This window comes from Diaphorina citri, unplaced genomic scaffold (genome assembly GCF_000475195.1).
Source record: "Diaphorina citri unplaced genomic scaffold, Diaci psyllid genome assembly version 1.1 scaffold1544, whole genome shotgun sequence".
NCBI lineage: Eukaryota > Metazoa > Arthropoda > Insecta > Hemiptera > Psyllidae > Diaphorina > Diaphorina citri.
In genome coordinates, this window is record NW_007378970.1 from 23,433 (window position 1) to 45,716 (window position 22,284).

The 22,284-nt window shown below is 37.1% G+C and overlaps 4 protein-coding genes across 12 annotated transcripts; 1 reads left to right on the top strand and 3 right to left on the bottom strand.

Annotated features, from left to right (window-relative positions):
• Positions 1-1,777: 1,777 nt before the first annotated feature.
• LOC113470376 (oocyte zinc finger protein XlCOF15-like) lies at positions 1,778-4,853 on the bottom strand. Its single transcript, XM_026828747.1, has 4 exons — positions 4,627-4,853; positions 4,049-4,235; positions 3,404-3,595; positions 1,778-1,926 (listed from the first exon to the last, which is right to left on the bottom strand). Exons 1-4 carry the CDS (start codon positions 4,807-4,809, stop codon positions 1,793-1,795), a joined length of 696 nt encoding a protein of 231 aa, XP_026684548.1. The 5' UTR covers positions 4,810-4,853; the 3' UTR covers positions 1,778-1,792.
• Positions 4,854-6,958: 2,105 nt separating this feature from the next.
• LOC103516314 lies at positions 6,959-21,124 on the bottom strand. Of its 5 annotated transcripts, none has more exons than XM_026828751.1 (3): positions 21,011-21,124; positions 7,257-7,590; positions 6,959-7,106 (listed from the first exon to the last, which is right to left on the bottom strand). In XM_026828751.1, exons 2-3 carry the CDS (start codon positions 7,587-7,589, stop codon positions 7,026-7,028), a joined length of 414 nt encoding a protein of 137 aa, XP_026684552.1. In that variant the 5' UTR covers position 7,590; positions 21,011-21,124; the 3' UTR covers positions 6,959-7,025. The 5 variants fall into 5 exon arrangements, with proteins under 5 accessions (XP_026684552.1, XP_008479501.1, XP_026684554.1 ...); XM_008481279.3 differs by lacking the exon at positions 21,011-21,124 and adding an exon at positions 8,558-8,693; XM_026828753.1 differs by lacking the exon at positions 21,011-21,124 and adding an exon at positions 8,374-8,476.
• Positions 9,415-19,343, top strand: LOC103516321. Its single transcript, XM_026828746.1, has 9 exons — positions 9,415-9,605; positions 15,658-15,663; positions 15,806-16,087; positions 16,292-16,460; positions 16,881-17,024; positions 17,676-17,738; positions 17,823-17,933; positions 18,277-18,824; positions 18,990-19,343. Exons 1-9 carry the CDS (start codon positions 9,570-9,572, stop codon positions 18,993-18,995), a joined length of 1,365 nt encoding a protein of 454 aa, XP_026684547.1. The 5' UTR covers positions 9,415-9,569; the 3' UTR covers positions 18,996-19,343.
• On the bottom strand, positions 12,287-21,911 carry LOC103516313 (peptidyl-prolyl cis-trans isomerase-like 3). Of its 5 annotated transcripts, XR_003393449.1 has the most exons (4): positions 20,070-20,340; positions 19,713-19,901; positions 13,622-13,734; positions 12,287-12,771 (listed from the first exon to the last, which is right to left on the bottom strand). XR_003393449.1 is itself a non-coding variant. In XM_008481277.3 (3 exons), exons 1-2 carry the CDS (start codon positions 20,245-20,247, stop codon positions 19,597-19,599), a joined length of 483 nt encoding a protein of 160 aa, XP_008479499.1. In that variant the 5' UTR covers positions 20,248-20,340; the 3' UTR covers positions 18,943-19,245; positions 19,588-19,596. The 5 variants fall into 5 exon arrangements, 4 of the variants coding, with proteins under 4 accessions (XP_008479499.1, XP_026684550.1, XP_026684551.1 ...); XM_008481277.3 differs by lacking the exons at positions 12,287-12,771; positions 13,622-13,734 and adding an exon at positions 18,943-19,245 and having other exon boundaries at positions 19,588-19,901; XM_026828749.1 differs by lacking the exons at positions 12,287-12,771; positions 13,622-13,734 and adding an exon at positions 19,162-19,490 and having other exon boundaries at positions 19,570-19,901.
• Positions 21,912-22,284: the final 373 nt, after the last annotated feature.

Here is a 22,284-nt window from a genome sequence, read left to right on the forward strand (position 1 = left end):
TTATTCAGGCAAATGCAAGATTGCAAATCCCCTTCCCTTTTGAATTTCTTAAATAATTGAAAAGAAAAGCTTTGTTTTGAAAGGTCTCATATTAAAATATTTAAATAATTTGCATGAATGCCTTACAAAAAGGAACAGCATAAACCCTATGACTCGCGCTGTGTCTTAAAACTTGCAATAAAGTAGGAACCTTTACCCTCTGCCTTATGCACACAATGGATAGCTATATAATAATAATATACAACCTACATACACAGTGCTGAAGATTAAACAAAAGCCCAGATTAAACGAAAAGACGACATAGATCAACGCAAGGCAAAGCTGTTTAGCCTTACACCTAATCCTCTGAGTGGGCTTTTTGTAAATGCCTACATAATACGCATATCCTTGGGTATACCTACAATACCTACATACTCGTACTGAAAGGACAATTAGGTACAATGCGTAGAAAATTGACGACTGGATGGTCACCGGTCCAAAGTACATTCAGGCTCAATGTTGCCTAACTTTTACCTCTGTTTTATCACGATTTATATGGTAAGTTTAACCCAAAGTTGCTCGCTCAAGTTGTACTTAGTCAAAGGGTGAAACAGATGAAATGTTGACGTTAAATTTAAAATTTGTGTCTTGACGTTAAAATTTGTAAATATTGTAGGTTCACTACAGGTAAGTAGTATCTATAAGTATATTTTCCCTGATACTTGATGCTTAGAGTTCTCAGATCTACTGAAATAATATCTAGCGTTGCGACTTACAAGCTCTGATGGTGAATTAAAGTTCATTTGTACAAGGCTAAAATGCTGGATTACTAACTTATGCTCGGTAACGGTAAGTAGGTATGTTAGCTTTGAGTATCTATCTCTGTATAAATATTATTAATATGCATTTTACGTTTTGAGTTACAGCGTACAGCTATAGACGCAATGAAAGACAGATAATAAATTGTGTTTAGGGAGGTATAGTGGGTAAGTACTTAAGGTATTTGAGTAGGTAATTTATATTTACGTGAATAGCGACATTAAAGGTAGAGGTAAAGAGGTCAGAAGTAGATGAATCTATTGCTTTTATTTGATTGTAGATGTAGACCTACTAAATTCTTACTCTTTTAGGATAATAATTTGGAAGGTACATTTACGTGATAGGTACCTACGTTGATAATGATGATTGAAGAGCTTATTATACCAGGGGTTTTTTTTTGTAAAAAAAAGAAGGGATTACCCAGGCAGATCAAAATCGATCGAAACCTGGGAAGTCTAATTTCGGCAGCTCAGAAAAAAGGACAAAAGGTTCGCGTTAAAAATGAAAGATAAATTATTCAGGCAAACGCAAGATTGCAAATCCCCTTCCCTTTTGAATTTCCTAAATAATTGAAAAGAAAAGCTTTGTTTTGAAAGGTCTCATATTAAAATATTTAAATAATTTGTCATTTTCTTTGGAAAATTCAGCTTGAAATACGTCGGGGAAAAAAAAAAATCTTCAGGTTTACCGTAGGTATTCGTTTTCTTCATCATCTTTCTTTTCCTTACTTCCCTTTCCCTGAGAAATACAACTGATAAATTATGTTGAACGAGGTTTCTGTCTAGCTGTTGTGTCCAAACAGAGTCGACCGACCATCGCGTCGATCCACATCGATTCTCAATAAAGTCACATCGATTGACGGCCGTACACTATGTGTGGACACACCTTTAGAAAAGATGGGGAAGAAACGTCACTGAGTAGAACATTTTATCAGATTTTGAGATCTTTGGCATTAATAAAGGACTATGTTGATGAAATCTTAGAAACACACTACTCACGTTTTGTTATAGGCGCCTGGTTTGTCCTTCGCACTGCCTCCATTCTCATCGTGTTTCTTCCTATGTCGTCTCATATCTCCCACCTGTGTGAACTTGGCACCACATACGTCACAATCATACGGTCTATCACCTGTTGGGGAGAATAGGGGAATAACTTGTTCAAGCATAACTTATTTAGGTCAGAATTCTTAGATTTAGGTCATCTTAGGATGGCAGACTGTAATGTCAAATCAATTAAATTGAATCATATACCTACAGTGGTGGTCACAAAACTCAAGATACGATAATAATTTGTCATTTTCTTTGGAAAATTCAGCTTGAAATACGTCGGGAATAAAATCTTCAGGTTTACCGTATTCGTTTTCTTCATCATCTTTCTTTTCCTTACTTCCCTTTCCCTGAGAAATACAACTGATAAATTATGTTGAACGAGGTTTCTGTGACCCTTTTTCAAATGCATTAGATAGGTAGGTACTCAAGTTAGCTAATGGTGCATCACCACCATAATGTTACACATCATAAAATTTCGGATTCCAATTTGTTAATGTTGCTTACTTCTAGGGTACTGTCATGTTAAAGGGATGAGATGTTGAAACAGTGACTTGCCGTCTCTTTATCTATTTTTTACTGGATTTATCTGTTAATGTTGATGCTTACTTCTAGGGTACTGTCATGTTAAAGGGATAAGATGTTGAAAGAGTGACTTGCCGTCTCTTTATCTATTTTTTACTGGATTTATCTTTAAACTCTAGGGAGGTATTTATTTTGAAAGATACAGACTAGGTAACTTTATTGCTGAAGTACCCAACTAAATACGCCAACAGCGAAATAAAGTTCAAGAAATCGTAGGTAGGTAATTACTTTTACCTATCTGATAGGTATAACCTGTAGGTATTAAATTTACGCAACAAGTCAGTTTAAAATCCATTTAGGGTAATTGAAAATGTGCTTAATCCCCAATCAAACGCAAAATGTCAAAAGTTTATTTACTAACTCTCAAGTTTATTTTGGGGATGAAGAAAGAAGAATGTCAGAATTTTATCAGTATTTGGGAGGAGACTAGGAGAGTGATAAATGCTGCAGATTTACATCATTAACCCAGTTTTTATTTCATTACCTAAATTTTATAAATTTGAAAATCGATATAGTCTTTCTCGAACCAACTCAACCTTAATTTATTTATGGATACATTCGAATGGAACCCTTGTATCGGTTCTCTACCATAGTATCCTATTTGCCTGTATGCAGCCCACCTCTGTGGCTGAGTGGTCTGATGACTCTCAATCTGGAGGTGCTGGGTTCGAATACCAGACAGGGCGGAAATTTTCTGCCCGAACTTTCCCGTAAGTTTACCTGTATGTACTCGCATATGAGTAGTCACAAAGGATTTCCTGGAGAAGGCCTTGCCACCGTTTTTAGCAAACAAACATTCCTGTATAATTTCATACTCGACCGCAAATGCCGTACCTATAATTCTCAACAATAGTTTTGCCTGTATGCAGCCCACCTCTGTGGCTGAGTGGTCTGATGACTCTCAATCTGGAGGTGCTGGGTTTGAATACCAGACAGGGCGGACATTTTCTGCCCGAACTTTCCCGTAAGTTTACCTGTATGTACTCGCATATGAGTAGTCACAAAGGATTTCCTGGAGAAGGCCTTGCCACACACAGTACAGTTGTATTTCCGCTGTCCTGTATGTACAGGCTGGTGCTGTAATAGGTTCGCCTTGGACCGGAACCCTACACCACACCAGTCACAAATATACGGGCGCTGGCCGGTGTGTATACGCTCATGAATTCCTGCAAAATTATTATCATTTTTCTATTATTATCATTTCCTACGTATTAGTCTGGCTGATGGACTACAGGGAGCTGACCACCTTAGTGTGGCTGGGAGACGTCAAACAGGAAGTAAACTAGCTTAGTCTGGCTGGGGGACTTTAAACAGGAGTAGACCAGCCTGAATTTCCCTTACTAAAGAAATACCAAAGGTTAAGTGCGAAGGGCATCCACTCGTAAAATTTGTAGCCAAAACCAAATGTCAGCCCAAAGCAATCACCCTATATAGGGCTGACTGAGAGGCTGATGATAAACGCGGAGCCCTACTGAACAAGGGAAAAGACGAAGAAAAAGAAGATCATTTCCTTATCTAGCCAGGTTCACAAAGAGAGTTAAAACTCCGTTCAAGTTTAACTTTTGGATTAAGCAAATCTGAACGAGTTTGGCCCCGGATATTATTCAGGTAAAGCTTACCTAAACTGAGCTTGGTCATCATTCTCTTGTTGCAAAATCTACAACACCAGGGAGAGCTCTCACTGCGAGGTATATTGTGTTCCCGTTCCAAGTGTCGTACCAGCTCTGAGTGTTTGTAAAATGTTTCCTTGCAGATGTGACAGTTGTCGAAAGATAGATTTCCACCATGCTCCCGCCGATGTTTTAGCTGAAAATATTCACACAACAGTTCAGTGGGAATAAATTGGTAGCAGAGCGGTAAGTTTAGAATCTAAACAGATTCAAATACCAAATTTATCACCTGCCTAAAGCCCCTGGGCCACATTTTGAGAATGAATAAGTTTAGAGTCTAAACAGATCCAGATAACAAATGTATCACCTACCTAAAGCCCCTGGGCCACATTTTGAGAATGAAGTTAATACAAGTCAGCCTAGTTAGCTTAGAGGTAGCGTTCCTGTCTTGAAATCGCTAGGTCGCGGGTTCGATTTCCGCCCGGGGCGATTTTTATCCTAAACAGATAAGACTCTGGTTACAGTTAAAAAGGAGTGAAGAGTTTAAAATGAACGAATGACAAATTATTTAAGTGAACAATACTTACCATAAAGCTATACGTAGTAAATTTCTTCTCACACACATCGCACGCTATTTGCTGTAAATGAGTGACCTCATGTCGGGCCAGATTTCCAGCATTAGTGAACGAACGGAAACATTTCTTACATTCGAATTTCTTGACTTTCAAGGGTTCTGGGGCGATGTAGTTTTCATTGTGTACGCTGGGCATATCACTATCGACAACTTCTTCCGAATAATCTTCGAGATCGAGTTGAACGTTTAATAATTAATAATCCAGGTTTATTCTCCCAGTGGTTCCCAAACATCTTCTCTACGAGGTCCATTTTTTTCAATTCTGAACGCTAAGCGGTCCCTATACTATATTTTCCCGTGGGTCGCGAAGTCCTTCATCGCCCCCTAGGACCCAACTTTGAGAATAACTGGGTCAGAGATTTGTACCCGATTTTCGCTAGAATAATTTTATTGAGCCAAACTAGAATTACCAAGGACCAAAGAGGTCGTGCTAATATTTTTTTCATCTGTTATCTGATAACACAATTAAAGTTCCCCCTCTTTACTCGTGAGAAAAACGTGATCGTTCTCGTACTGTCGAGTTAGTGAACGAACGGAAACATTTCTTGCATTCGAATTTCTTGACTTTCAAGGGGTCTGGGGCGATGTAGTTTTCATTGTGTACGCTGGGCATATCACTATCGACAACTTCTTCCGAATAATCTTCGAGATCGAGTTGAACGTGGACTTCCTGGGGACAACAGAATTGAAATATTGGTAGAGGAACACGGGGCAAAACGGTACCCCACCCTTTTTAGGAGCTAGGAAGTACTACACACTTGCATAGTTCCATAGGAAAAAGTAGAAGTAAAGTTCATAAGACAAGCAAGGGGTATGTATCAACAGGACGAAAAGTTCGGAACGTGTCCAAAACAAGCACCGTTCTCAGCTCAGTTCCAAGATTCTTCTTCTTCTTTTATTTTAGTAGGTACAAAAGGGTTAAGTACCTAATAAATTCCCAACTTGCTGGTGGTTCTCTTTCTTGAATTTAAGAGTCTGTTAGCTGCCAAGAGTGAGAAAGGGAAAATGGTTGAGATTCAATAGTCCATCAACAATCCTGACAAAAAGGAACAAATCCCGATCCACTAGTACACAACCACTAGTACAAGACGTGCCCTAACAGACACCCATTCAAATGATTACCACGCTCGCCGTTACGTTCAGTGTGCGGGGACCTGTATTTCTAACGTTTTTTGTTAGGTTCATGTACGACCAAGATCCTATAATATTCGTTAAACAAAGAAAAATATCACGTTTCAATTTATCAATTTAAGTAAAATAGGCACATAATTAATTATTAATAGCAGGTAATTATTTCTCAATTAAACTCGGTCAATTAGGACCCATCATTTCCATAATGTCACAAACATCAGTTATGAAGTCTGGTCATTCGGTAAGCAACTAACCCAGCAAAGGTGAATCAACAACTCACCAAAATAGATAGTCATTAGCTCATTAGATACCCAAAGTAGGTACTTACGTCACATAGGTATGTAGGTACTGACGTCACAGTTACCTATTACCCTGTCTCTAAATTATTCCTTTTGATTAAAAAGCTATTTTAGGGAATTTCCTGAAATCTGTTTGAAATGAAGAATTTCAAGGGCGATAAATTGTAATAAATAAAAATAGGTACAACTTCCTTGGTATAATTACATCAATGAACACAAAGTACAAAATATAACAGCATTATTACATAAATATTACATATTATTCTAAAATTTTCAAATAGTATAAAAGCTCTTTAAATAAATAGTATGAAACAATATTATCGGTAGGTACTAGTGATTTTATTGTAAAGGGCAGATTATGGTACTCACCCCCTCGAGCTGGTCCTTTCAATTTGGGATTGACCTGCAACGAAGCAAGGTTCATTCCAAAAGTGCAAAGCTTTAGGAGTGTTTTGATTGCTGCTCTTTCGTATGAATGCTCTTAGTGCTGAGTAACCATGATACTAAAAGAATACTGAATCTCGCAGTTCAAAATCCATCTCATGAAAGAAAGATCCTCATTCTCCAAATTTCATACTTTCACTCGATGAGTCAACATTTTGAAGTCTAACTTATGTGCGACGTCTTTACTCGAAAGTCTGACTTACGTGGGGCCTCTTTACTCGAATGTCTGACTTACGTGGGGCCTCTTTACTCGAAAGACTGGCTTATGTGGGACCTCTTTACTCGAAAGTCTGACTTATGGGGGACCTCTTTCCTCGAAAATCTGACTTACGTGGGACCTCTTTACTCTAAAATCTGACATATGGGCCTCTTCTGTCTTATGTGATAGTCAAATTCTCATCTTATCTTCTACTTAGCCAAGAAAGTGAAGGGGTTACTTAGTTGTCAACATTGTGTAAATACTTAATGGCAAGGAAAATTACTTTTTTGTCTCTTGATTCATGTTGATAATTTTCTCCTTTTTAGTAGACATTTGTTTTGCCAGCTCTTCCTCCTCTAGCTGAAATAATAAGAATCAAAAAATACAATCATTAGTCAAATAGGTTTGCTGTGACACCAATTGTAGCAACAAAATCAGTTTTCTTCTTTTCAAGCTAGTGCAACCTAGATGTACTTAGAAAGAAATAGGTAGGTATTCATATGTAGTTACCTGTTTTTTGAACAACTTTTCTGCTTCCACTGATTTAATGGTTAGATCATTGCAGAGTTCCAGCTGATCTGAGCAAGTTTCACAGATGTATTTGGAGAACTTATCTTGAGGTATAATAAGTATGGGTAAGCATCGGGCAATTTTATCAGCTATATTTTTGTCACTTTCAAAAATATTGAACCCTTCTTGTTTATGTGTAATGGCTGTACAGAGTCTGCAGTGAACCATGATGATTTCACATTCTATATTTTCTTCTTTCCCCATTATCATGTCTTCATCTGACATATAGGACTCCAGAATGTTAGGACCACAGTGTAATGTTGATGTGGACATCCTGGAAATGAGAAAATAATTCATAACTTATTTACATAACTATCACATTAAGTAAGTTGATTATCTAAAATTGGCAAGTTAAAAAACAGATAAGAGACAAGAACCTCTTACAGTTTTTACTGATGGGAGTTTTCTTCAATGTGGTAACAAACTGAATCTTCACAACAACTTAGCCCAGACTGTATGGAAAAAGGATGTCAGTAGTAGATACCTAGGTCACTCATCTGATAAAATCACCAACAAAGATGATCTTAGATGATCTCTCAGGAAGGGGTAGATTCAGGCTGTGTTTATGTACAGGGCTGAGATAGGCCATCATCGGCCTTTTTGCATGTAAAGTTGGCGGGAAATTCGAATTTTTGATTTTTTTTCCGCAACTTGTACAATCTGAATTCATTTTTTACTTTTTATAATCAACATGCCCAGGTTAACCAGTAGCCTTTTTTATTTTCCATACCTAGGTAGTAGGTACCTTTCCTCAACATTGGCTTTTTAGATTCTTGCCCAGGTTAACCAGTAGCCTTTTTTATTTTCCATACCTAGGTAGTAGGTACCTTTCCTCAACATTGGCTTTTTAGATTCTGTGTCTAAGCTGAAACCTATAATAGCACCAGTTTACTGATAAGGTCACATAAGGTGGTAGTTACCTACGGGGAAGGTGATGAGCTGATAACAGACAGATAACTTTTTTAAATTTAAAAGAAAAAGCGGGTATCCAAAATCTAAAGAGGAATGAAGAGGTTAGCACCAGTTTACTGATAAGGTCACATAAGGTGGTAGTTACCTACGGGGAAGGGGGAAGGTGATGAGCTGATAACAGACAGATAACTTTTTTAAATTTAAAAGAAAAAGCGGGTATCCAAAATCTAAAGAGGAATGAAGAAGAGCTGTGTCATCTCTTTGGAAGTTGGAGAGGTTTTCAATTCTGATATCTGATTTCGGTCGAGGGACGGGGTTTCTTTTCTTACCTGGAAATGTGAAGATTTGGATGTAATTTTACCACAATACGTGACAATACTCGAATACAGGGCAAAAATCGGCAAAGAAAACGAGAGTTTTTGTTTTTCTTTTCAGTTTTTCTTTTTTCTCAACTTTGAAAAGCGGCCATTTTTCATGACGTCACAAAAACAATGCGCCTTTTTTCAAGTAAGAAAATACGCCTTTATATTTTGCGGGAATTTTTAAATTTGAAATTTTGATACCTTGCAGGTTGCAGGTATGCAGGTTGCAGCCGTTGCAGTTGTAGGTTGTAGTTGAGCAGTTGCAGAATCATTGCAGATGCAGATTTGATTTGCTGAAAAGTGTTGTGGATGTGGAAGGACGGAACGATTCTTGCCTCTCTCTCGTTGCAGGTTGCAGTTGCAAGTTGCAGTCAAGCAGTCAACTGCAGAGTGCAGAATCATTGCAGAATGCAGATGCAGATTTGATTTGCTGAAAAGTGTTGTGGATGTGGAAGGACGGAACGATTCTTGCCTCTCTCTCTGTAGCTATTCAATTAGGTACTTGGGTATTCTGAGAGCATCATATTCTGATGATCTCATATTTTCAGCAAATACCTTCTGTTTTGTATAACAGCCAAAGTTTATAGTTACCTACTCTCCATTTGGAGACAAGCTATCTGCTTACCCACGTTAACCTCACCCAGCCTGAGTGGGGTCAGGAAAAGCCAGTGGTACATGATACAGGTGGTGACCTGTCCAGGACTTACCTACTGTTTTTATATTACAAATTCGTACTGATTTGCTAATTAATTTATGTTAATTGCTTCTTCAGGTAAACCACAACCTACTATGGAACTGACTCTCTGCATTCTGAAGCCTCATGTTGGGTACGATAGGAAAGACTCCGGTATTACTACCTACTCACGTCCTAACAGTGAAAGTTAATCACTTTACATTTTCCTCAAAAAAAAAAAAAAAAGTGCTCCTAGTATTTCCACCTGTTCTCCTGTGAAGTTGTCTTCAGGCATTTACTAGAATCATGTTTGATGAGGATGATTTTGAAATAGAAGATGTAGTAAGTATTATGTTTATTGGAAAATATACCATTTATGAAACTTTTGTCCCCTTAGCATTAAGTGAAAAGTTGACCTTCCTTAGTCCAGTTGATTGGCACCCCCTTTTACACACAGCCAAATCAATTGTTGCTAGTTGGGCAGAGTTACCAAGTCAATTGAAAGAATAAGTTGGTACACAACAGTTTAGTGAGAATAAGTTGGTAGCAGAGCGGTAAGTTTAGAATCTAAAGTATCTAAACAGATTCAAATACCAAATTTATCACCTGCCTAAAGCCTGGGCCACATTTTGAGAATGAATAAGTTTAGAGTCTAAACAGATCCAGATAACAAATGTATCACCTACCTATAGCCCTCGAGTCTCATTTTGAGAATGAAGTTAATACAAGTCAGCCTAGTTAGTAGTTAGCTTAGAGGTAGCGTGCCTGTCTTGAAATCACTAGGTCGCGGGTTCGGTTTCCGCCCGGGGCGATTTTTATCCTAAACAGATAAGACTCTGGTTACAGTTAAAAAGGAGTGAAGAGTTTAAAATGAACGAATGACATCGTACTGTCGATGAGTTTTTGTTTTTTCATATTGTACTTAGCTTAGAATGCTTAGATATTTAGGTAGATACTTACTTGAAAATTTTATTATCTAATATATAAAAATGAATATTTGTTTGTGTGTGTGTTTGTTCGAACTTTATGTCTGGCCAAACCGCTCATCCCATTGCTATGAAACTTTTTCAACTTATTGCTTGCACTCCCGTGAAGGTTATAGGCTATTTTCCGGTTCGTTTTTGTTAAGCTACGCCGAGCACTACTTGAAAATTTTATTATCTAATATATAAAAATGAATATTTGTTTGTGTGTGTGTTTGTTCGAACTTTATGCTTGGCCAAACCGCTCATCCCATTGCTATGAAACTTTTTCAACTTATTGCTTGCACTCCCATGAAGGTTATAGGCTATTTTCCGGTTCGTTTTTGTTAAGCTATGCCGAGCAAGACCACTAAATGGATGAGTGACATGAACGGCCATGCCTTACTGATACCCACGGGCGCTGATATCTAACAAATGTCTCCTTTATCTTGCTGAGATTCAATAGTCCATCAACAATCCTGACAAAAAGGAACAAATCCCGATTCAACCACTAGTACAAGACGTGCCCTAACAGACACCCATTCAAATGATTACCACGCTCGCCGTTACGTTCAGTGTTCGGGGACCTGTATTTCTAACGTTTTTTGTTAGGTGCATGTACGACCAAGATTCGTTAAACGAAGAAAAATATCACGTTTCAATTTATCAATTAAAGTAAAATAGGCACATAATTAATTATTAATAGCAGGTAATTATTTCTCAATTAAACTCGGTCAATTAGGACCCATCATTTCCATAATGTCACAAACATCAGTTATGATGTTATGAAGTCTGGTCATTCGGTAAGTAACTAACCCAGCAAAGGTGAATCAACAACTCACCAAAATAGATGGTCATTAGCTCATTAGATACCCAAAGTAGGTACTTACGTCACATAGGTATGTAGGTACTGACGTCACAGTTACCTATTACCCTGTCTCTAAATTATTCCTTTTGATTAAAAAGCTATTTTAGGGAATTTCCTGAAATCTGTTTGAAATGAAGAATTTCAAGGGCGATAAATTGTAATAAATAAAAATAGGTACAACTTCCTTGGTATAATTACATCAATGAACACAAAGTACAAAATATAACAGCATTATTACATAAATATTACATATTATTCTAAAATTTTCAAATAGTATAAAAGCTCTTTAAATAAATAGTATGAAACAATATTATCGGTAGGTACTAGTGATTTTATTGTAAAGGGCAGATTATGGTACTCACCCCCTCGAGCTGGTCCCATTTCTGACCTAGTCATGTAGGTTTACGTATAAGCATAGGTGATATTTGTTGTGGCTTATCCGTAGGCAACCATGCATTATGCTACTATGTTAACTAAGTATTTTCTTGGGGCGGTAATAAAGTCCTCCTAAATTTATGACACAGGTAGGGCCCTAACTACTTCGAATCACCTGCATATCCTTCGTAGAAGCTTAACCCATCCTTTAGGATTGTTTGGCCTTACACCTAATCCTCTGAGTGGGCTTTTTGTAAATGCCTACATAATACGCATATCCTTGGGTATACCTACATACTCGTACTGAAAGGACAATTAGGTACAATGCGTAGAAAATTGACGACTGGATGGTCACCGGTCCAAAGTACATTCAGGCTCAATGTTGCCTAACTTTTACCTCTGTTTTATCACGATTTATATGGTAAGTTTAACCCAAAGTTGCTCGCTCAAGTTGTACTTAGTCAAAGGGTGAAACAGATGAAATATTGACGTTAAAATTTGTATCTTGACGTTAAAATCTTGACGTTTAAATTTGATGAAATCTTGACGTTAAAATTTGTAAATATCGTAGGTTCACTACAGGTAAGTATAGTATCTAAGTATATTTTCCCTGTATGTGGAAATAAGTGATACTTGCTTAGAGTTCTCAGATCTACTGAAATAATATCTAGCGTTGCGACTTACAAGCTCTGCTGGTGAATTTGTACAAGGCTAAAATGCTGGATTACTAACTTATGCTCGGTAACGGTAAGTAGGTATGTTAGCTTTGAGTATCTATCTCTGTACCATTAAGTAAAATAAATAGTATGAAACAATATTATCGGTAGGTACTAGTGATTTTATTGTAAAGGGCAGATTATGGTACTCACCCCCTCGAGCTGGTCCTTTCAATTTGGGATTGACCTGCAACGAAGCAAGGTTCATTCCAAAAGTGCAAAGCTTTAGGAGTGTTTTGATTGCTGCTCTTTCGTATGAATGCTCTTAGTGCTGAGTAACCATGATACTAAAAGAATACTGAATCTCGCAGTTCAAAATCCATCTCATGAAAGAAAGATCCTCATTCTCCAAATTTCATACTTTCACTCGATGAGTCAACATTTTGAAGTCTAACTTATGTGCGATGTCTTTACTCGAAAGTTTAACTCAAGAGGGACCTCTTTACTCGAAAGTCTGACTTACGTGGGGCCTCTTTACTCGAATGTCTGACTTATGTGGTACTGGTAAGTCTAACATGGGGCCTCTTTACTCGAAAATCTGACTTACGTGGTACTGGTAAGTCTTACGTGGGGCCTCTTTACTCGAAAGACTGGCTTATGTGGGACCTCTTTACTCGAAAGTCTGACTTATGGGGGACCTCTTTCCTCGACCTATTATTAATATGCATTTTACGTTTTGCGTTACAGCGTACAGCTATAGACGCAATGAAGACGGATAATAAATTGTGTTTAGGGAGGTATAGTGGGTAAGTACTTAAGGTATTTGAGTAGGTAATTTATATTTACGTGAATGGCGACATTAAAGGTAGAGGTAAAGAGTTCAGAAGTACATAGATGGATCTATTATACTTTTATTTGATTGTAGGCCTACTGAACTCTTACTCTTTTAGGATAATAATTTGGAAGGTAGGTAGCTAATAGGTACCTTTACGTAATACGATATGATAATGATAAAATATATAGGCTATATAGCTTTATTATACAGAGACACTCATACGTATACTACCAGAGTCTTTTTTTTTTTTTTTTTTTTTTTTCGTCTTTACTCGAAAGTCTGACTTACGTGGGGCCTCTTTACTCGAATGTCTGACTTACGTGGGGCCTCTTTACTCGAAAGACTGGCTTATGTGGGACCTCTTTACTCGAAAGTCTGACTTATGGGGGACCTCTTTCCTCGAAAATCTGACTTACGTGGGACCTCTTTACTCTAAAATCTGACATATGGGCCTCTTCTGTCTTATGTGATAGTCAAATTCTCATCTTCCGAGGTCAAAATTCGGAACTCAGTCTCTGGATTCTCTCCCGGGACATGAATTTCAATGATGCTTACACCAACAGGGTCTTCATTACTATCACCAGCAGCATAGATCTCCTCTTCAATCTCACTCAGTGATATGTGTCGCACTTGACTGGAACATCAAGTCAAGGTGTTAATAGTGTCTGACTTATGTGGTACTGGTAAGTCTAACATGGGGCCTCTTTACTCGAAAATCTGACTTAGTTGGGATTCACTGGTAATTTTTCCAAATTGTCCAAGGTTTCAAGTCCATCTATGACTTTGCCAAAAATTGTGTATTTTAAATCCAAATGGGCATGTGCTGCATATGTGATGAAAAACTGGCTTGCATTTGTGGAAGTAATTTATTTTCAAAGTCATTCTTTCCATAACAGAATTTGTAGAAAGCCAATATTACCAAAGCTGAAACAACCCTCAACATAACAGAACCAATTCAATTCAAAAGATACAAGCTACAACAATTCATTGAGGAGAGAAGGTAATGGAAAATGGTAGTAACTATTTTGTCCCTTTGGTTCCAAATACAAATTTATGACCTTGTTTGGACTATGGGAGTAAAGGGACTTTTTAATCTCATTCTATTAGTACACTGGTAATGCTACCACTGGTCGCTACTCAATGGAACTAGCTACCGAAAAAAAAAACAATCCCGCCGAGAATCGAACCCGGGACCTCCGGCGTGCAAACCTAGTGTAATACCCACTCGGCCACATAGGTTGCTTATTCTATTCTAATAAATAATAATAATAAAACAATCCCTAACCTTCATGTGCTTTTTCAGCTGATCCAGAGACTCGAAGATCCCACCACACACAGTACAGGGGGAAGGTAAGAGGGGTTCTACTAGCGTTGGATTGGGACAGGTATGCCTCTGTAGTGCCTGGGCAGTACTGTGGAATTCGAAACAGGACTTGCATGTCAACTCAATGTGAGTGCTCTCATGTGTGCGAAGGTCTGATTCTGACTCAAATTGTTTCTCTGTAACATCAGAGCATTATAAGTAAAAAAAAAAGAATGTATTTTGGTAGGTACCCATTTACCACTTTAGAAAATTTCCACCCTAGCTGAGATTTGAACACAACACCTCCCCAGAATGTATTTTGGTAGGTACCCATTTACCACTTTAGAAAATTTCCACCCTAGCTGAGATTTGAACACAACACCTCCCCTAGGTACCTACCACTTTAGAAAATTTCCACCCTAGCTGAGATTTGAACACAACACCTCCCCGGTTGAGAGTGAGTGCTCTTGACCACAGATTAGATATGTACTTAGTTAGGTACATAATTACTCAAGTAATTTTCAACATTTTTAACTCATTACTCAAGTAATTTATTTTCAAAGTCATTCTTTCCATAACAGAATTTGTAGAAAGCCAATATTACCAAAGCTGACATTTTTAACTCATTACTCAAGTAATTTATTTTCAAAGTCATTCTTTCCATAACAGAATTTGTAGAAAGCCAATATTACCAAACCAAAGCTGAAACAACCCTCAACATAACAGAACCAATTCAATTCAAAAGATACAAGCTACAACAATTCATTGAGGAGAGAAGGTAATATTACGGTAGGACCACTTGACCACATCATCGACAAGTTCGATATGGAGAAATAGTAATATTTAAATACCAAAAATTTGTGTAGCCTTATGTGCTACAGACCCACAGAGGTAATGCTCGTGATGTAGAGCCAATAAAATTGTTCATTTTAAAAGGCCCAAGGTTTTGTAGAGAAAAATAAACATCAAATTGGAATTTAATTTATTGGGGTCAATTGAAACTGCTCAATCTGAGGTCTACTGCATCATGTTACCTCTAAGAATTCTTAGAGACTATGGCCTAATACTGTCCAACAGTATGCTCAGAACTAACAACCATTATGTCTGGATGAACACAAGGCCAGTGAGCAGTCATGCACTAGCATCCAGTATCACTCCAGTCAGATAGTTTTTTATCAATTGAAACTGCTCAATCTGAGGTCTACTGCATCATGACATGACATTGTTACCTCTAAGAATTCTTAGAGAACTATGGCCTAATACTGTCCAACTAACAACCATTATGTCTGGATGAACACAAGGCCAGTGAGCAGTCATGCACTAGCATCCAGTATCACTCCAGTCAGATAGTTTTTTCCCCTTGAAACCTGTCCTCAAGTATTATTTCATTTCCAGGATTTGTCTCATTACAATGGTCAAAGTATTGGCAACACTACCCAGAAGAATCAATCATGCAGTGTATCAAGTCCTCAAAGGAAAGTTACCAAAAAACATGAATTGGACTTTGTTCACTCCATCATTGAGCAAAGTTCAGAAGAGGAATCCTCATTACAATGGTCAAAGTATTGGAAACACTACCCAGAAGAATCAATCATGTAGTGTATCAAGTCCTCAAAGGAAAGTTACCAAAAAACATGAATTGGACTTTGTTCACTCCATCATTGAGCAAAGTTCAGAAGAGGAATCCAGTATAACCCCTAACAATATCCCACAGAAGAATAATAATATACTAACTGGTAGTAAAAATGTCAATGAACCCCATAGATGTGGCGGTCAAGTTACCAAAAGAAAATTTCCTGGTCCTGCTGGACTACTTCCTGAAAGGGTAAGGAATAAAGGATATGCTCTAAATCTAAAGATATGCTTAGTCATCCTTCATTATTTATTATTGATTCTTCATGTTTCATGCATTGTATTGTCTTTTTTTTTTTTTTTTTTCCTGTGACAAAACAAAAATGTTAGCTTTAAAATACAATTTGCCTAGCTTATGTACATAGTCAACACACTCATGTCAAATTCTGTTTTCCAGGCAACTTTGCAACCCATCAATTCAAACAACAATCTCTCTTCCAATCTGTGTGCAAATAACTCTAGAGACAAACATGATATTGAACTTGCAAGCTCGCAGTATAGTTCTGTCTGTGAAACAATAGCATGGAAATGTGCCATTCAAGATATTAGACAGTCTAGCATAACAGGTACATACTTCACATTCAATGAGTACTTCGTAACTTGTTTACTTCAGTGTTTTTGTGCTATGAATATTTTTTCTTCTTCTTTGTGTATCTACCTGTGTTGTATTACAGTCAGGTACCTAAGGATAGGCCCTTTGTAACTTGTTTACTTCAGTGTTTTTGTGCTATGAATATTTTTTCTTCTTCTTTGTGTATCTACCTGTATTGTATTACAGTCAGGTACCTAAGGATAGGCAGTGAAAGTAGTGAAATCAACATAATCCTTGATGTTATTGAGCTGCTTGATATAATATCCCCTCCAGCATTCACATAAAAACATTTTACCTTTTCCCAGGTATTCAAAAGTTGATCCTTGATGTTATTGAGCTGCTTGATATAATATCCCCTCCAGCATTCACATAAAAACATTTTACCTTTTCCCAGGTATTCAAAAGTTCAATATATCTCACTTGAAGAGAGCTGCATTTTCTAGTAAGTCCAAGGCACTGAAATATCCTTTCTTAGTGGCAGCAGTATCAAATATGGACACTGGACAAGAACTGTTTGTAACTCTCAGAGACACCTCAGGTTGGTACTTTAACAGTCTCATGTTGACATTGACTTTGGGCTCCTTTGCAAGTGCAGATGAGATATGAACCATGTTTAAAAGTTATCCAACAATGTCAATATAAGACGTCTTGTCTAAGGGCTAGCTTTGAGAATTACAACCAAGTGTAAGGTTTGGTATATAAAAAAAAAAGAGGTAGGACAGTATTTTTTGGAACTAATATACAGCATGGCTCAGAAGTCGTAGTCAGACCCCTTGTAACTTTTGAATGGCTTGGAATATTGAAGTTCTGTTTTGTTCTAAAAATAGGAAAGGGCCCATGGCGAATTCAATGGTGATATCGAAATCGCGTATGAAATTCGACGTAGAATTCAAAAATGAAATAAAAAATAGGGGTTCTTATTTGAAATTCGCGAGAAATGATCACTTTTAAACAAAAAGTGCCACTTCCGGGGTTTGAACTGTGATTTTGAAATTCAATGGTGATATCGAAATCGCGTATGAAATTCGACGTAGAGTTCAAAAATGAAATAAAAAAATAGGGGTTCTTATTTGAAATTCGCGAGAAATGATCACTTTTAAACAAAAAGTGCCACTTCCGGGGTTTGAACTGTGATTTTGATAATACATTGTTGATGTTCTTATTGTTTTATTTTTGCTTTCTTTATCAGGTGATATTCAGGCTTATGTCAACTCGGAGGTGCTTGAACAATTTCCTGTTGAACTGAGGAGAGGCTCTGTGATATTACTATCAGGTGATATTCAGGCTTATGTCAACTCGGAGGTGCTTGAACAATTTCCTGTTGAACTGAGGAGAGGCTCTGTGATATTACTGAAAAAAGTGGGAGTGTTGAAGAGTGGTCAAGCACGTGGTATATATCTTCTCATAACACCTAACAACTTGGCTGTCATTTATCCACCTGATGAAGGTAAAACATTTCATTTGTATCCACTTTATGCTTCTTTGTAGTATTCAAATTCTGGATGGTTATTGGAGTTAGGTACCTGAATAGTGAATACAACAGATCAAAAATCCATGGGTGGTGGTGTCATAAGCCAGTTCCTACGCATCCACTTTATGCTTCTTTGTAGTATTCAATTTCTGGATGGTTATTGGAGTTAGGTACCTGAATAGTGAATACAACAGATCAAAAATCCATGGGTGGTGGTGTCATAAGCCAGTTCCTAAGATCTATAGCCCTGAAATTTATTTGGCAGAATAATACCAGTATTTCTTACAAAGCTTTACTTTTGTTTTCTTTCTAAATCCAGGAACATCCAGACTGTCTGAAATCAAAAGTACCTGCCAAGATATTGACTTCACCGATTTAGATGGATCTCTCAACACTAGTCTGGACATATCTTTGAACACATCCAGTTCCATACCTCAACTTCATAGAACACCTACTCCAAACTTGGAAAGTAGAAGCAGAAGTAATCATTCTACCCCCAACTCTTATCAGCAGAAACAATTTGCAAAAATGAATGCTCCACCCAGAACTTCCACCCCAAATGTTCCACTTTTATCAAGAAATCGCATTCATTCCACCAATCAGCCATCATCAAGCAATCAAATGGTTTCACCAAGTTCATCTCGAATATTTAACAAACCAGCTATTTCACAGTCTGGGTCAAATGTTTCCTTCCAACCCCAGCAATCTTTGAATAATCTATCTCACAGTAAATTAGGAACAAAGTTGGATAGTGGTTCTGTTTCTGTAAGTGTTCTATCCCAGAATGGTGTGAACAAGGGTGAAGATTTATCAACAACAGTGAACAACTTATTTGAAGGTCTTGATACAGATTCTATATTTGGTGATTTCTGTTTGAATAATCTATCTCACAGTAAATTAGGAACAAAGTTGGATAGTGGTTCTGTTTCTGTAAGTGTTCTATCCCAAAATGGTGTGAACAAGGGTGAAGATTTATCAACAACAGTGAACAACTTATTTGAAGGTCTTGATACAGATTCTATATTTGGTGATTTCTAATAACTAATGTCAGTTAATTAAAAGATCCATTTTTTGATACATACTATTTACTAGCTTTATTATTATGTATATGAAGGTTAGTCATACCATTTCTTACCTAAAATGATGCATTCTTTAAAAGCCATGTGATGTGGATCATTTATTATTTATAGCTTGAAAATCAAAATTTTCCAAAGAGTTCTTTTGTATGCACATTTACCATAGTAGGTGGACGGATATCTTCTTTGTCTAATTAGTGCACCTGGTGTACCTGCAATCACCAACCACAGTAGTGTAGTAGTCAGTGCAGTATCAAGTTCATATCAAGCTTTTCTAATTCACCTTTTAACTAGGGTTTCAACTGTCTTAGGGTGAGTGCACCCTGAAAACCTAAAATTCCTTTCATTGCTTGTTTTGTTCTATCAACCAGTGGTATTACTTTCTATTATTTTTTAATACTTTTATAATAGAATACATTTTTATTTACAATTTTACAAGTGAATTTCCTTTTTTTTTCATTATCTTGTTAGTACCTCATTCTTTTATCCAGCCATGGGATTTGCATGAATTGTAATTGAGTTTAACTTTGTATCAATCATTATCTTGTTAGTACCTCATTCTTTTATCCAGCCATGGGATTTGCATGAATTGTAATTGAGTTTAACTTTGTATCAACAATAGGTTTGTGATTGGGATTCACTGGTAATTTTTCCAAATTGTCCAAGGTTTCAAATCCATCTATGACTTTGCCAAAAATTGTGTATTTTAAATCCAAATGGGCATGTGCTGCATATGTGATGAAAAACTGGCTTGCATTTGTGTTAGGTCCATTGTTGGCCATTGAGACAATACCACGTTCTGAATGCTTTAATGTTTCCTTGAACTCATCTTCAAACTTCTTTCCCCAAATGGAATTGCCTCCTTTACCTATGAAACAGAAAAATAATAATAATAAAATAAAATTGTTCATTTTAAAAGGCCCAAGGTTTTGTAGAGAAAAATAAACATCAAATTGGAATTTAATTTATTGGGCTTGTCATGTGTTCCAATCCATTTTGAGCCAATTATTAGACTAGGAGTGTTAAGGCTATTTACCTGTATGTGTTGGATCTCCAGTCTGTACAATAAATCCCTTGATGTTTCTGTGGAAAATACAACCATTGTAGTAATCACTAGCACAAAGAGCAAGAAAGTTTTCACAAGTCTTTGGGCAATCCTCACAAAATAACTCAATTTTAATATCACCTACATCAGTGTGAAGTGATACAGACATTTTTTAATACCAAGTTTATGACGAACTGCATGTAGTAGCAACCGCTATAGGAGAATGACAAATTTCCTTGGAATAATGATTATAAGTCTCTAGTCTTACCAAGACTCCTGAATCCTGCTACCTGCTTTCCTGACCTTTAGCCTTTAGACTTTTTGCAAAAAATCACCAATTTTTTTAAATTATGCCGGTTCACGAATTTAAATTTTACCGCCAATATTTTTTGTTTGAGCGTATTTAAGTTCAGAAAAAATGCGCTTTTTTTTATCAGTACCTAGTCGTATTTGAGTAGCGCGAATTTCAAAAAGAAAAACAACTAAGCTAACTAGGCTGGCAAATTACAAAGCAAACAAAAATAAATATAAAATGAATTTTAAAAATTGCTGCCGGGACAGCTATCTCACGTCATCCGAGCCCATCCTAGCCCGTTACATAAACACACTGTCAACATGCCCAGGTTAACCAGTAGCCTTTTTTATTTTCCATACCTACGTAGTAGGTACGTTTCCTCAACATTGGCTTTTTAGATTCTATGTCTAAGCTGAAACCTATAAGGTTAGCACCAGATTACTGATAAGGTGGTAGTTACCTACGGGGAAGGGGGAAGGTGATGAGCTGATAACAGACAGATAACTTTTTTAAATTTAAAAGAAAAAGCGGGTATCCAAAATCTAAAGAGGAATGAAGAAGAGCTGTGTCATCTCTTTGGAAGTTGGAGGGGTTTTCAATTCTGATTTCGGTCGAGGGACGGGGTTTCTTTTCTTACCTGGAAATGTGAAGATGGATGTAATTTTACCACAATACCTACTCGAATACAGGGCAAAAATCGGCAAAGAAAACAGAGAGTTTTTCTTTTTCTTTTCAGTTTTTCTTTTTTCTCAACTTTGAAAAGCGGCCATTTTTCATGACGTCACAAAAACAATGCGCCTTTTTTCAAGTATTTTGAAATCCTGACCTGACCTTTAAAACAGTAAAACACCAATTTTTTTAAATTATGCCGGTTCACGAATTTAAATTTTACCGCCAATATTCTTGGGCTTGTCATGTGTTCCAATCCATTTTGAGCCAATTATTAGGAACTCTCAAATGAATGGGAAGATAGACGGAAGACAAAATAGGACAAAATCCGTCCCGGGCGGAAATGGAACCCGGTATAACCCAGATAGAATCCGTGTAGAAAAGAGGATAGGATCAGATTATCCGGTCCTGTACCCGGATGCTATCCGAGTAGAAACCGTATAAATGTCCCCCCTAACCCACTTAAAAGAATCCCTTTATCCAAAAGAGTGAACAAGCGTTGTGCTTTATGTTTTCTAACTGAGGCTATTTACCTGTATGTGTTGGATCTCCAGTCTGTACAATAAATCCCTTGATGTTTCTGTGGAAAATACAACCATTGTAGTAATCACTAGCACAAAGAGCAAGAAAGTTTTCACAAGTCTTTGGGCAATCCTCACAAAATAACTCAATTTTAATATCACCTACATCGGTGTGAAGTGATACAGACATTTTTTAATACCAAGTTTATGACGAACTGCATGTAGTAGCAACCGCTATAGGAGAATGACAAATTTCCTTGGAATAATGATTATAAGTCTCTAGTCTTACGTCCTGAATCCTGCTTTCCTGAAATCCTGACCTGACCTTTAAAACAGTAAAACACCAATTTTTTTAAATTATGCCGGTTCACGAATTTAAATTTTACCGCCAATATTTTTCGTTTGAGCGTATTTAAGTTCAGAAAAAATGCGCTTTTTTTTATCAGTACCTAGTCGTATTTGAGTAGCGCGAATTTCAAAAAGAAAAAAAAAAAAAAAAGTCAACCCTAGAACTAGAACCCCAACTGGGTGATGCCCGTAGAAGTAGTGATTAGTGAAACAGAGACATTATTCAAATTCTTGTAGGGTTTTCCAGTCTAGTGAATAGTTCTGTATGTTATTGAACAACTAGGTAAAGAAATCTGTGGACCATCCCATCATCCAAAGCCTACAATGATCAGTTGACTCCCAGACCATCATTACGTGAGTTTGAATCTTGCAT

Coding starts and splice junctions, on each gene's coding strand:
- LOC103516321 (XM_026828746.1), top strand. CDS start 9,570: ATGTTTGATGAGGATGATTTTGAAATAGAAGATGTA. Junction 17,739..17,822: donor TCCTGTTGAACTGAGGAGAG/GCTCTGTGATAT, acceptor AACTGAGGAGAG/GCTCTGTGATATTACTGAAA. Junction 17,934..18,276: donor CATTTATCCACCTGATGAAG/GTAAAACATTTC, acceptor TTCTAAATCCAG/GAACATCCAGACTGTCTGAA.
- LOC103516314 (XM_026828751.1), bottom strand. CDS start 7,589: ATGTCCACATCAACATTACACTGTGGTCCTAACATTCTGGAGTCCTAT. Junction 7,107..7,256: donor AAAAGTTGTTCAAAAAACAG/GTAACTACATAT, acceptor TTATTATTTCAG/CTAGAGGAGGAAGAGCTGGC.
- LOC113470376 (XM_026828747.1), bottom strand. CDS start 4,809: ATGCCCAGCGTACACAATGAAAACTACATCGCCCCAGAACCCTTGAAA. Junction 4,236..4,626: donor TTACTACGTATAGCTTTATG/GTAAGTATTGTT, acceptor GAATATTTTCAG/CTAAAACATCGGCGGGAGCA. Junction 1,927..3,403: donor TCATATGCGAGTACATACAG/GTAAACTTACGG, acceptor TCTCCCCAACAG/GTGATAGACCGTATGATTGT.
- LOC103516313 (XM_008481277.3), bottom strand. CDS start 20,247: ATGTCTGTATCACTTCACACTGATGTAGGTGATATTAAAATTGAGTTA. Junction 19,902..20,069: donor TGGAGATCCAACACATACAG/GTAAATAGCCTT, acceptor TCTGTTTCATAG/GTAAAGGAGGCAATTCCATT.